The sequence below is a fragment of the Aquarana catesbeiana genome, unplaced genomic scaffold (assembly GCF_042186555.1).
Source record: "Aquarana catesbeiana isolate 2022-GZ unplaced genomic scaffold, ASM4218655v1 unanchor236, whole genome shotgun sequence".
Classification (NCBI taxonomy): Eukaryota; Metazoa; Chordata; class Amphibia; order Anura; family Ranidae; genus Aquarana; species Aquarana catesbeiana.
In genome coordinates, this window is record NW_027362664.1 from 2,136,633 (window position 1) to 2,150,510 (window position 13,878).

The window sequence follows — 13,878 nt, forward strand, 5'->3', positions numbered from 1 at the left end:
TGGTTACAGTGTAGCATGACCACGTAATTGTCATTCAAAGTGATTGCGCTGAAGCTGAAAATTGGCCTGGGCAGGAAGGGGGTGGAAGTGCCCGGTAGGCAAGGGGTTAACCACTTACAGGCCGGAAGATTTTCCCCCCTAATGACCAGGCCATTTTTTGTGATACGGCACTGCGTCACTTTAACTGACAATTGCGCGGTCGTGTGACGTTGTACCCAAACAAAATTGACGTCCTTTTCCCCACAAATAGATCTTTCTTTTGGTGGTGTTTGATCACCTCTGCGGTTTTTATTTTTTGCGCCATAAACAAAAAAAGAGCGACAATTTTGAAACAAAAACAAAATTTTTTACTTTTTGCTATTGTAAATATCCCAAGATTAAAAAAAATAAAAATTTATTTCTTTCTCAGTTTAGGCCAATATATATTCTTCTACATATTTTTGGTAAAAAAAAAATCACAGTAATGCCACGTACACACGGTCGGAATTTCCGACAATCAATGTTCGATGGGCGCTTGTTGTCGGAAATTCCGACCGTGTGTAGGCTCCATTGGACATTTTCCATCGGAATTTCCAACAAACAAAATTTGAGAGCTGGATCTCAAATTTTCCGACAACGAAATCCGTTCTCGTAAATTCTGATCGTGTGTAGACAATTCCGATGCACAAAATTCCACGCATGCTTGGAATCAAGCAGAGGAGCCACACTGGCTATTGAACTTCATTTTTCTCGGCTCGTCGTATGTGTTGTACGTCACAGTGTTCTTGACGTTCGGAATTTCCGACAATATTTGTGTGACCGTGTGTATGCAAGACAAGTTTGAGCCAACATCCGTTGGAAAATAAACATGGATTTTGTTGCTGGAATGTGCGATCGAGCGTATGCGGCATAAGCGTATATTGATTAGTTTGCGCAAGATTTTTTTACTAGTAATGGCGGTGATCTGCGATTTTTTTTTATCGGGACTGTGACATTGCGACAGACAGATTGGACACTTTTTTGGACCATTGACATTTATACAGCAATCAGTGCTATCATAGGCGTGCGCACAGGGTGTGCTGGGTGTGCCTGGGCACACCCTAATCACCCTGTGTGTGTTAGTATCCTGAGATCTGCCTGGGCTGCTGTGAAATTCTGCATCCAAGCATTGAGAAGCCCCCCCGCTGCCTGTGAGACAGAATCACATTGAGCAGATTGTGAGGCTTATAAGAGCTGCTCAGAGTGTGAAACTGTCATGTAATGTAACTGCATGCAGGGAGAGGGAGGAGCTGTCACAACTCAGCTGTGATGTCAGGGATGGGCGGGACCGAACAGCTATCAAACACCAGCCAATGGGATGGGGTCTGGGCGGGCTGCTACGTGTATGTTGTTCCGCTCCCCTTTCCTAAGCAGCCCAATCATTAGCTGGTGTTTAGATAGCTGTTCAGTCCCGCCCACCCCCGACATCACAGCTGAGTTGTGACAGCTCCTCCCTCTCCCTGTATGCAGTTACATTACATGACATTTTCACACTCTGAGTGGATCTTACAAGCCTCATGATCTGCTCAATGTGATACTCCCCCCTCTCCCACAGACAGTGCCACCTCCAAGTGCCAATCAGTGCCACTAAATGCTGCCAATCAGTGCCCATCAGTGTTGTCAATCAGTGCTTTCTATCAGTTCCAATCAGTGCCACCAAGCAGTTCCAATCAGTGCTGCCTATCAGTGGCCATCAGTGCTACCAGTGGCACCTATCAATGCCCATCAGTGCAGTAATGGGGAGATGAATTCAGCAGACAGGCACATTTTCCATGGGGGGCCGGCCCGGTTGGGCACAACTGAAATCTAAAATATAATATATAAAATATCTAAAAGGTAAAATAAAAAAGTGTCAGTAAAAGGCCGCCGCTAAACACTGTTATGTGTTCCCACATCACAAAAAAAAAGGTGCAGCGCTAACTTACTGATCAATAATGGTGGAACCCTCTAAGGTATGGAAATCTCAATAAACTTCAATATTACAATGCGGTCTCTGTGATCTGTAATGTCACATATAATACACATCACACTGAGAATAAGATATACAAAATGAAACTTATCAGGGATGGTGGAAACCCCTCCTATGGATATTTCCCATACAAATTACCTTCAAGTGTAATCATTCCAATGATATGTGATGTCACATGTAATACACATCAAAATGAGAAGAAGACAAACTTTTTTTTTAAACTTATCAGGGATGGTGGAAACCCCTCTACAGATAATTGCAATACAAATTAACTTCAAGTGCAACAGCATTTTTGTTGAGAGGTTCCCACCATTATAGCACTTTGGAATTTTTATTTTTTAGATTGTTACATTTATTTTATATGTTTTAGTTACTATTATAATGTAATTTTTTGCACTTGAAGTTCATTTCCAACCACCCTTGCTAAACCCATGTCTTTATGTCTTTATGCACCTTGCTTTGTGCACTGGTGGGCAGTCATGTTGGAACAGGAAGGGGCCGTCCCCAAACTGTTCCCACAAAGTTGGGAGCATGAAATTGTCCAAAATGTCTTGGTATGCTGACGCCTTAAGAGTTCCCTTCACTGGAAGTAAGAGGCCAAGCCCAACCCCTGAAAAACAATCCCACATCATAATCCTCCCTCCCCCACATCTTAATCCCCCCTCCACCAAACAACCCCATACCATAGTCCCCCCTCCCCCCACATCATAATCCCCCCTCCACCAAATGATTTGCACCAGTGAACAGAGCAAGGTCCATAAAGACCTGGATGAGCGGGTTTGGGGTGGAGAAACTTGACTGGTCTGCACAGGGTCCTGGCCTCAACCCTATAGAACACCTTTGGGATGAATTAGAGCTGAGACTGCGAGCCAGGCCTTCTCATCCAACATCAGTGCCTGACCTCACCAATGCTCTTCTGGAAGAATGGTCAAAAACATTCCCATAGACACAATCCTAAACCTTGTGAACGGCCTTCCCAGAAGAGTTGAAGCTGTTATGGCTGCAAAGGGCGGAGCCAACTCAATATTGAACCCTACGGACTAAGACTGGGATGTCATTAAAGTTCATGTGTGTGTAAAGACAGGTGTCCCAATACTTTTGACAATATAGTGTGTGTATGTATATATATATATACACACACACACACACACACACACAGGCATGTGTGTTTGAGCTTTGGGATGCAATAGGGATCGACCACTGTGGTGGAAAATGAACGCCGATTTGACCCCACTCTAATGGTTAGAAAATTGGATGCATTTTTTTTGTAAAGAAGAATTAGTTTGTGTCCGGCCAGCATAAGTGACATCAGGTGCAGGGAGCTTGTACCCACCTACCTGTCTATGACAAGGGAGTCTGTCATCCATCATATTATATTACACTCCTGTCTGATCATCTGCAAAACAGAGTTTTACATCTTTTTTTTATATTTTAGTAATGTTGATCTCTGATTCTGATATGTAGCAGATTCTCCCTCTAATAATACATCTATCTGTCTGTTATTCTCAGAGTGGATTAAATATCCAACTATATATCTGGATATTTATATTTACCGCTGTATATAGATATTCAAGAATATTAACTAAATTATACACCAACCTTTTTTGAGTTTTTTATCAAATTAATCGATTAATTGAAACAATAATCAGCCAACTAATCAATTCTGAAAATAATCATTAGTTGCCGCCCTACAGAGGACCCATTTACTAGTTACCTTGAGGGGGGGAATTGTAAGATCCTCAGAGACAAAGCTGCCTGATGTGGGCGGAGTCCTGGTTTAGGGGAACCAATCAGCTCATGTCTAGTAATAATCTTTGTATTTCTATTTTAGTAGATGGACGGGAGATGAGGAAAATCTCAGAGGATTGTCTCACTTTGTCTCCAGACTGTAAAGTAGAAGATGAGGACATCACACAGTATAGTCCAGGAGAAAACCCGACTACCTCAAATGTCCATCCGGCACCACACAGTGTAGATGGACCATCGTATTCCTCTTATCCTGAGGAACCTCAGACTGTGAGGGACGGTGCCATCCTTCCAACAGAGAAGAGCTTTTCCTGTACTGAGTGTGGGAAGTGTTTCCAATTTAGATCCTATCTTAATAGGCATAAAAGATCTCACACGGGGGAGAAGCCATATTCCTGTACTGAGTGCGGGAAATGTTTTTCACAGAAGTCCCATCTTTACACACATCAGAGATCTCACATGGGGCAGAAGCCGTATTCCTGTCCTGAGTGCGGGAAATGTTTCCATTCTAAATCCAATCTTAATATGCATAAAAGATCTCACACAGGTGAGAAGCCGTATTCCTGTTCTGAGTGCGGGAAATGTTTTTCAAAGAAGTCCGGTCTTTCCACACATCAGAGATCTCACACGGGGGAAAAGCCATATTTCTGTCCTGAGTGCAGGAAATGTTTTTCGGTGAAGTCCAATCTTTACAAACATCAGAGATCTCATGCGGGGGAAAAGCCATATTCCTGTCCTGAGTGTGGGAAATGTTTTTCATTGAAGTCCCATCTTTTCACCCATCAGAGATCTCACACAGGGGAGAAGCCGTATTCCTGTCCTGAGTGTGGGAAATGTTTTTCACAGAAGTCCAATCTTTACAAACATCAGAGATCTCATGCGGGGGAAAAGCCGTATTCCTGTCCTGAGTGTGGGAAATGTTTTTCATTGAAGTCCCATCTTTTCACACATCAGAGATCTCACACAGGGGAGAAGCCGTATTCCTGTCCTGAGTGTGGGAAATGTTTTTCAGGGAAGTTCAATCTTTACATACATCAGAGATCTCACACAGGGGAGAAGCCGTATTCCTGTCCTGAGTGTGGGAAATGTTTTTCAGTGAAATCAAACTTTTACAGACATCAGAGATCTCACACAGGGGAGAAGCCATATGTGTGTTCTGAGTGCGGGAAATGTTTTTCAGACCAGTCCAGTCTTTTCACACATCAGAGATCGCACACAGGGGAGAAGCCCTATTCCTGTTCTGAGTGCGGGAAATGTTTTTTAGATAAGTCCATTCTTTACACACATCAGAGATCTCACACACGGAGGAGAAGCCGTATTCCTGTCCTGAATGAGGGAATTGTTCCTCACTGAAGTCCTGTCTTACTGTACATCAGGGATCCCACACAACCCTTGAGGTGTATTAGTGCCTTGAGTGCGGGAAATGTCTTCTATATGAATGTTGCTGGATATCACAGCTCTCATGTGGGGAAGAAGCACACCCTGATATACACCATGGCTGATCTTCATCATGTAACAAACAGTTCCAGTGATATGGACATTTTTAAAAAAAATGACTTGTCCAAGAGACTAAATCGGGGTCCCAATCTCCTTGTCCCTTATGACAGTCTCCTTGTTCCTCATCTACCAGAGTGCTCAACAGTGGTGTGGGAGTTCATTGAAAACTACAAGCCACTACAGAGGACTCGGATCGCTGAGCCGCTGCAGGAACAGGAACATGTAACATCTTCCTGAAGGTGAACATTTCCTTTAACCCTTTCACTGCCAGAGTTGTTTTGTGGGTTTTTTTGCCCACATATTTAACCCCTTCAATACCGGGCACTTTCACCCCCTTCCTGCCCAGGCCAATTTTCATCTTTCAGCGCTCTCACACTTTGAATGACTTTTTCGTGATTATGTAACACTGTACCCATATGAAATTTGTATCTTTTTCCACATAAACAGAGCTTTCTTTTGGGGGTATTTCATCATCACTGAGGTTTTTATTGTTTGTGCTACAAATGAAAAAAAACGGAATTTAAAAAAAAAGAAAGTTCCTCTTTGTTTCCGTTATAAAATGTTGTAAATAAGTAAGTTTTCTCCTTCACTGATGAGGAGAGACTAAGATGCAGCACTTATGGGTGACACTGATGAGGCCATACTGACAAGCATCCCTGATTGGCATTACCTATGGGCACTGATTGGCATCACTGGTGGGACACTGGCATCCCCAATGGGGCCTGATTGGCATACCTGGTGGGAACTGGTGGTCATCACTGTTGATCATCGCTGATGGGCCTGTACTGATAATAAATATTGAATATCAGTGCAGATCCCCCCTGTCAGGAGAGTCACTGATTGGCTCTCCTTTCCTTGTCAGCATGAATAAATGAAAGCCGATAACCAGCACTTTCTGGTTATAATGTGATTAGCTTTGATTGGACACAGCTGATCACATGGTAAAGAGCCTATGTTATAGATTGGAGATGCGGTGTGTCAGAGCGACACACCTCACCACTGATCGCCACGCGCCCGAGCGGCTTATTCTTCTTGATGTCATATGACCCTCATTCTTGGATAATGGAACCCCCGCCTGCCCGTCATTCTGCTATAGGCCAGGTGGGAAGGAGTTAAAAAATCATTTTAGGCCTGAAGATTATATAAAACCCCCAAAACATTATACAGTATATTTTCTGAAAGCAGACACCCTGAAGAATAAAAGAGTGGTAGTTCCAATTTTTTAGTCACACGATTTTATCACAAAAGTCTAGGAAACGCAAATTTTCAGTAAAAAACACACTAAAGTTAATTTTAGGGGGCACAAAAACAATAAATTACCCAATTCTTTGGAAAAATATAAAAGCCGAGGTTGCACCAAGTAATATTTTCTGAAAGCAGACACCCTAGAGCAGTGATGGTTAACCTTGGCACCCCAGATGTTTTGGAACTACATTTCCTATGATGCTCATGCACTTGGCACTGTTGTTGAGCATCATGGGAAATGTAGTTCTAAAACATCTGGGGTGCCAAGGTTTGCCATCACTGTCACGCGATATTATCGCAAAAGTCAAGGAAACACAACATTTCTGTAAAAAAACAGACTAAAGTTCATTTTAGGGGGCACAAAAACAGAATAAATTACCAAATTTTTTGGTAAAATAAAAAAACAAGGTTGCACCAAGTAAATAGATACCTAACATATCAAACCTTAACTTTGTGTGCGCTTGTGAAATGGTTACAAACTTCAGTATGCTATATTTTCTATAGGTGATGCTTTAAAAGCCCCCTATAGGTCATAAGTTTAGTGTTACGGAGGAAGTCTGGTAATAGAATTATTGCTCTCATTCCGGTGTGTGCGGCGATATGCAACATGTGTATCGCAATCAACATTTTTAGCCGTAGGCGCCCCAATGTGTGATTTTATGTTTGTACGTGTGTATATGTGGGGGCGGGGCCTCAGAGGTTTATTGGGGGCGTTTATGTGCCTGGGTTTAAATTACATTTTGTACTATTAAAAAAATATATATATTTTTCATCACATAGAGCAGCCTTTTTCAACCAGGGTGCCTTGAGGTTTCTTCAGGGGCGCCTTGGCAAAATGCTGAACAATTGCCCCAAAATTGTATACAAGCCGGAGGGTGGATGATGCCTTTTAGTTACACAAAGCCTCAGGTTTTCATTGTACACCATTACAACCTTCTAGCTGCCAACCTCCTAACGACCAATGATATGAGCTGATAAGGAGGATGTCAGTTGCCTGAATTTCATCCTTGTGTGACCCTCCCCCGCCTCTCTCCTTCAGCTTTGGGGTCTCATTAGTTGAGAGATGGAGAAAAACTGAGGGAGAAGAGAAACATTGGAATACTAGTCAGTACCAGTTTGCAAAAGTGTATTTGCTTTGGAAGAATAAATCACTTATAACATTGGGTGTCCTACGTGTATTGATGTTGTTGTATTATGTAGAACTATTAGAATAGTTTTTACATTTTAGATTGGAGAACTTCAAGACTGTCCATAATTTTGGAGGGCGCCTCAAGACTGTCCATAATTTTGGAGGGCGCCTCAAGACTGTCCATAATTTTGGAAGGCGCCTTGACTGAAAAATAGTTGAGAAACACTGATGTAGAGGACAAAAAGTCCCCTATGTGATGATTTTTTGGTGACAGGTTCTCTTTAATTAGACATCCAGGGTCTAAAAGACCCCCAATGTTTCCCGTGCTCCACTGAATGTAATGTAATACAGATCACACTGCATTATATTCTATCCCGGCTTTGATAGTCGGGGAAACTGTCAATAGGGACCCGGGAAGTGATGTCATACATGTCACTTCCGGGTCAGGAAGAAGAAGGGGAGCAGAGCGGATGTGTGTCCTCTCTCCTCCCTCCCCTCTACCCATCATCACCTGCTATGCTGGTCCCAGGTCCACAGATGGGTAAGAGGAGCCCGGGATACATAGCGGGTGTGTGTCAGGGTGGGGGCACTTTACCGGGGGGTGTGGAAACATTCGCTCAGCCACCCGAATGCTTCCATCTGACAAGTAAACCTGCTCCTTGCTTGCCCACAGCAGGGCTAAAAGTTAAAAAAAACAACAACCTGTCCGGCCCTCAGAACTGCATGTCCTGGGCATCAGTTGATAGGAATTGTACATCCCTGAGTTCATAAGGAGATCAGAGATCACCAAAGACATGGATGAAGTGTTGTACCGTGTTGGCCATTGAGAGCAGTAGAAAAATAAAAATGGAGTCATTACCTTTCATTGGCTGAGTACATTTTGTGGTGTAAGATTTCACAAACACTTAGAGGTCTATTAAAAAAAAATAATGACCAGCATTCACCCAGCTGTGATGACTATTGGATGTATTTTATTTCATACACTGATTTCCTTGGCTCCATCTAGTGGTCATAACGTGGTATTGTGCTATTTTTATTGAGGTATTTCAGGAAAAATACCCCATTATGGTCAGTAGATGGAGCTGATGGTCATAGGAAATTACTGAGTTAAATTCTGGCTAGTAGACCCCTTAATTTTCATTTGTCAGTTCTGTGTTTTATTAATAGAGATAAGAGTGATGTCATGTGACCTCCCAGAATCCTCCTCACCTCTCCGGTCAGGTCTGTGTTTTATTAATAGAGATAAGAGTGATGTCATGTGACCTCCCAGAATCCTCCTCACCTCTCCGGTCAGGTCTGTGTTTTATTAATAGAGATAAGAGTGATGTCATGTGACCTCCCAGAATCCTCCTCACCTCTCCGGTCAGCAGGTAGATGATCTCCAGGGTGAGGTTTAGTATCTTCTCAGTCATGTGACTCCGGTCCTTCTCCATCCTCATTGGTGCCGTCATTTGATCTATACAGGTCTCCTTGTAGACGGATAACTTTGGGAAATGAAAGTAAGAATTATTTGGATGGTGTTGGTCACACAATAATAGGATGTGGATGTGAGGGGGTAATAGGACAGTTGCTGTACATTTAACGACTACTCCCCCCATGGGAACAGATTTAGTTTGGACTGTTTTGTTACATTTTTGAGGTGCGGGACTCTCTTGGCTGCTGATATTCCCTTTTCTATGTTTAGTTTCTGAACTGGATTTGATTGGTTTTAGATCTGCAGACAAGGAATGATAAATACGATCCTTCCTTTGACTTGTTTGCTCTGAGGCAGTGCTGTGAGGACAATGTTGGGTCATCATGATGTCCAGGAAGGGGAACTTGCTGACTTTTGGTCGGAGTTGTCGGCTAATCAGAATAATTGCCAGAACTCCGGCTGCAAGGCTCCAATCTCCGGCAGCCTGCTGACTGATCGGAGTGATGTCACTGTCACTCTCTGCAGTAAGAGAAGGGATTGGATTGGATAGCAGGAGGATGCTGCTTATGGACTACAGAACTGTGGGGGGAGGAGTCAGTTTTGTTCTTCCCAATAGCAACCCATCTGCCATCTATGCTGATTATAACATGTAAGTGTACTATTTGTTTTTGTGGAATAAATGACTTCATCATTCTAATGAGGATCTCGCGCTGTCATTTCTTTGTTGTTTGAGCTCCTTGGATCTTCCCTGATCTTTATCTGGCAAGCTGCAGGACCCTTGTATGTTGGAATGAACATTTGTCCTCATCATGCTGTTACCATAGACTGCTGTCTGTTGGGCTGGACCTTGTAGTGCGCTTTACTGGTGTGTATTTTTTATTTCAGTGCTGGTAGGTGGACAGCAGGGGGGAGGGGTTTGTTCTCTTGGTCTATTTTGTATCTTGCAACATATTTCTAGAACGGTGAAATGGTGAGGTGAAGGCTTCCTTCACTTGCTGGCAGAAGGTCTTTAAAAGAGAAGTATGATTTTTTTTCTTTCAGATTCATACTTACCTAGGTGGATGCAGCATCGGTCCCCCGGCACCTCTTCACTGACAACCAAGTGATTTAACATCTGCAATGGCTCGGTTATCACAGCTCTGCCCCCCGCGCTCACTGGAGCTGTGGAGGGATGGGGAGTGCCCGTCTCAGTCTCTCAGTGGCTCGCTGAGAGGCTGAGATGGCCATCAGTCCAGGCACCTTGAAGATCCAGACTTCATTGTGGTGATGATGCGGTGCCTGGACTGATTCCAGTGATGTCACCAGAGAGCGGGCTTCAGCCCAATCTCTGCTGAAAACAGGTCACAAGAGTGCAAAACGAATTGCGCTCCTGTAACCCATAGCAAACTCAGGCTGGACTCTCCTTTACGGAGGTCAGAAAAGTATGTGCAGGTGGGGTGAGAGGACCATCAGAGGGCCACACGGTCATGTAAATGGGTGGCCCTGCCCCCCTCTGACACCAAGGGGAAGCCATTGGGAAGTCCCCGTGCAGCAGAGGGGGGCAGGGTCACCCGGGTACATCACTGTGTGGCCCCGCCCTTAGTTATAAAAGAACTGTCACCTCCGTCGGCGGAGCGAGAGAAGATGAATGGACTTCGTGGGACCTTTAATTTATTTTTTTTTAAATAAAGGACTTGTCCCCAAGCTGTTTCTTGTGGTTTTTTATTATTTTGACACTTTTTTTGTGAAATGGTAGGGGTGCAATGTACCCGATACCATTTCAAACAGGGGGGGGCAGGATCTGGGGGTCCCCTTGTTAAAGGGGCTTCCAGATTCCAAAAAGCCCCCCGCCCGCAGACCCCCACAACCACCGGGCAAGGGTTGTGGGGATGAGGCCCTTGTCCCCATCAACATGGGGACAAGGTTCTTTGGGGGGCTACCCCAAAGCACCCTACCCATGTTGAGGGCATGTGGCCTGGTACGGTTCAGGAGGGGCGCGCTCTCTTCCCCCCTCTTTTCCTGCAGCCTGCCAGGTTGCATGCTTGGATAAGGGTCTGGTATGGAGTTTGAGGGGGACCCCATGCCATGTTTTTAAAAATTTGGTGCAGGGTTCCCCTTAATATCCATACCAGACCTGAAGGGCCTGGTATGGAATTTGGGGGGACCCCCACGCAATTTTTTTTTTAAATTTTGCTTTGGGGTTCCCCTTAATATTCATACCAGACCCAAAGGGCCTGGTATGGATTTTTGGGGGGACCCCATGCCCTTTTTTTCAATGAGAAGAAAGAAAACTAAAGCGCTGATGTGGATTCTCTATAAAATAACAAAACACCAGAAAAAAACAAAACACCAGAAAAAAATGTGTGAGCTGCAACCAACCAATTAGTGCTGTGACACCGTTGCTACAAATCAATATAAAATATGTTGGTGCGCTTATCAAACTCTCCCCATCTGTTGGAGTGGTGCTTGTATATAAAATCCTAAAACATAAAAAATACCCTGATATCACAATCAGTAAAGTCAATAAGTGCAAATAAATATATGGATGCAAATAAATGCATCAAAAACATATAAGGGAACACATATCCCTAGATATATGTTGATGAAAGAAATAAAAAAAAATTAAATAGTGTCTGTTTGTGTTAATCCAGGTCTAAATGTCCAATCAATTGCCTTTGATGAACTTGCTTGTATTTCAATTCTCACAGATCACAATTGCATGATGAATTACATTTGCAAGGTGATGATTCACATAAAGATAAAAGAAAAACCATCATTGTGCAGTGTTTTTAAATGCTACAAAACTGGGCAATCAATGTAATCCACTCACACATTTGCAGTAGCTGAATCGCTTTTGTTACATTGGTCAGACAGCTTCACCGCTCATACAGCTATCGCTGTTTGCCGAACACTATGCAATGACTTCACCGACTCCTCATCCCCACGCGTATCATCACATGTCACGTGACTTTCTCAAGGGTAGTCATGTGACCGGCCAAGCTTCCTATTTAAGCTATGGACGGCATATTAGTTGCCATAGTGATATCGGTAAATAAGCAAGTCATCATTCCATTAAGTCTGCATTTAAGCAATACTTATTTTTAGTAATAGATTACACAATATAACTTTTAATAATACAACTTTTGTAAGACACAAGTTAAAATCAGATTTGGAATTAAGAAACATTATTCACTAAAAAGATCTATTTAACACAGACTTCAGCCCCCCCCCATGGTCACACTTGGTATTTATATCCAAAGTAAATAAGAGATGACAATAATCCATAGTACTATACCCTCCAGTGGTGAGTATTGAGTATAACATCACGAACGAGAAGCATGCGTAGATAAATATAATTCAACCCCAAATAAATTTAAAATTGTTAAAATACACACATCACAGTCTCCATATTATTATTACAGCGGTGGAGCTGTCTGACCAATGTAACAAAAGCGATTCAGCTTCTGCGAATGTGTGAGTGGATTACATTGATTGCCCAGTCTTGTAGCATTTAAAAACACTGCGCAATGATGGTTTTTCTTTTATCTTTATGTGAATCATCACCTTGCAAATGTAATTCATCATGCAACTGTGATCTGTGATAATTGAAATACAAGCAAGTTCATCAAAGGCAATTGATTGTTTTTTATTTTTATTTCTTTCATCAACATATATCTAGGGATATGTGTTCCCTTATAGGTTTTTGATGCATTTATTTGCATCCATTCACTTTATTGATTGATATCTTTATTTGCACTTATTCACTTTACTGATTGTGATATCAGAGTATTTTTTATGGTTTAGGATTTTATATACAAGCACCACTCCAACAGATGGGGAGCGTTTGATAAGCGCACCAACATATTTTATATTGTTTTTTTCAATGATTTTTATCTGTATTGCCGGACCCATCGATTCATTAAAGCCGCGAGTAGTTTTAAATGACTTTTTTTCTTTTAGAAATGTCATTTTGCTCTCAGACTGTTCTAAACACGGGAAACATGCGCTACTTTACAGGCATACTATAGACACCCCCAAGTATGAAATTTAAAGGAATATTTCACTTTTATTGTTTCACTTTAAGCATTATTAAAATCACTGCTCCCGAAAAAATGGCAGTTTTTAAAACTTATTTTTGCATTGATACATGTCCCCTGGGACAGGACCCGGGTCCCCAAACACTTTTTATGACAATAACTTGCCTATAAGCCTTTAAAATGAGCACTTTTGATTATTCATGTTTGTGTCCCATAGACTTTAATGGTGTTCGCGTGTTCAAACACATTTTTTGCCTGTTCGCATGTTCTGCTGCGAACCGAACCAGGGGGTGTTCGGCTCATCCCTATATATGTGTGTATCATCATCTGCTTAAGATAAAAGACATCACAGTGACTATGGAGGAAGAGGATGGACAGGACGGGGGGTTACTGGGTGTAAATAGAAAATAAGATCTTATTACCTCCTCTGCTGCTTCTTCCTGCAACGTCTCCCCTCCACTTCCTATGGAACTTCCTGTTTGTATCTGACATCACTTCCTGTCTTCCATAGAGACTTCCTGTCTGGGTATAAATTAGATCACCACCTTGTGGAGATCAGAGGAACTGCAGTGCTGAGAAACGTCTGGTAGTGTGAACACGGCCTTGTGCTGTGTGTGTGTATGTACTGTTAAACCTTATAAATGGGGTCATCTCCACTCCCACCAAGGGGGATAGAAATATATTATTGCTCGGGGGGGAGACATTTTGCACCTTTGATTTTGCAGTAAAATTGATTGCAGATTTAGTCATGTAGAACATCTGTTATATGGATACAAAGAACCCCAGCCGAGAGTAAAGGGTGGAAATGGCTCCTGATCCCCAGATTTGGGCAATTATGTCACCA

At 42.7% G+C, this 13,878-nt stretch overlaps 2 protein-coding genes across 5 annotated transcripts in view; one reads left to right on the plus strand and one right to left on the minus strand.

Moving 5' to 3' along the window:
* Positions 1-9,150, minus strand: part of LOC141121983 (uncharacterized) — a 289,647-nt gene extending 280,497 nt beyond the window's left edge. The window contains 1 exon segment of the mRNA XM_073611768.1: positions 8,960-9,150. Within this exon segment, the coding sequence (XP_073467869.1) occupies positions 8,960-9,055 (96 nt within the window). The 5' untranslated portion in view covers positions 9,056-9,150.
* LOC141121958 (uncharacterized) overlaps positions 1-13,878 on the plus strand; it is a 266,794-nt gene that overhangs the window by 11,947 nt on the left and 240,969 nt on the right. The gene's annotated exons all lie outside the window — the stretch shown is intronic.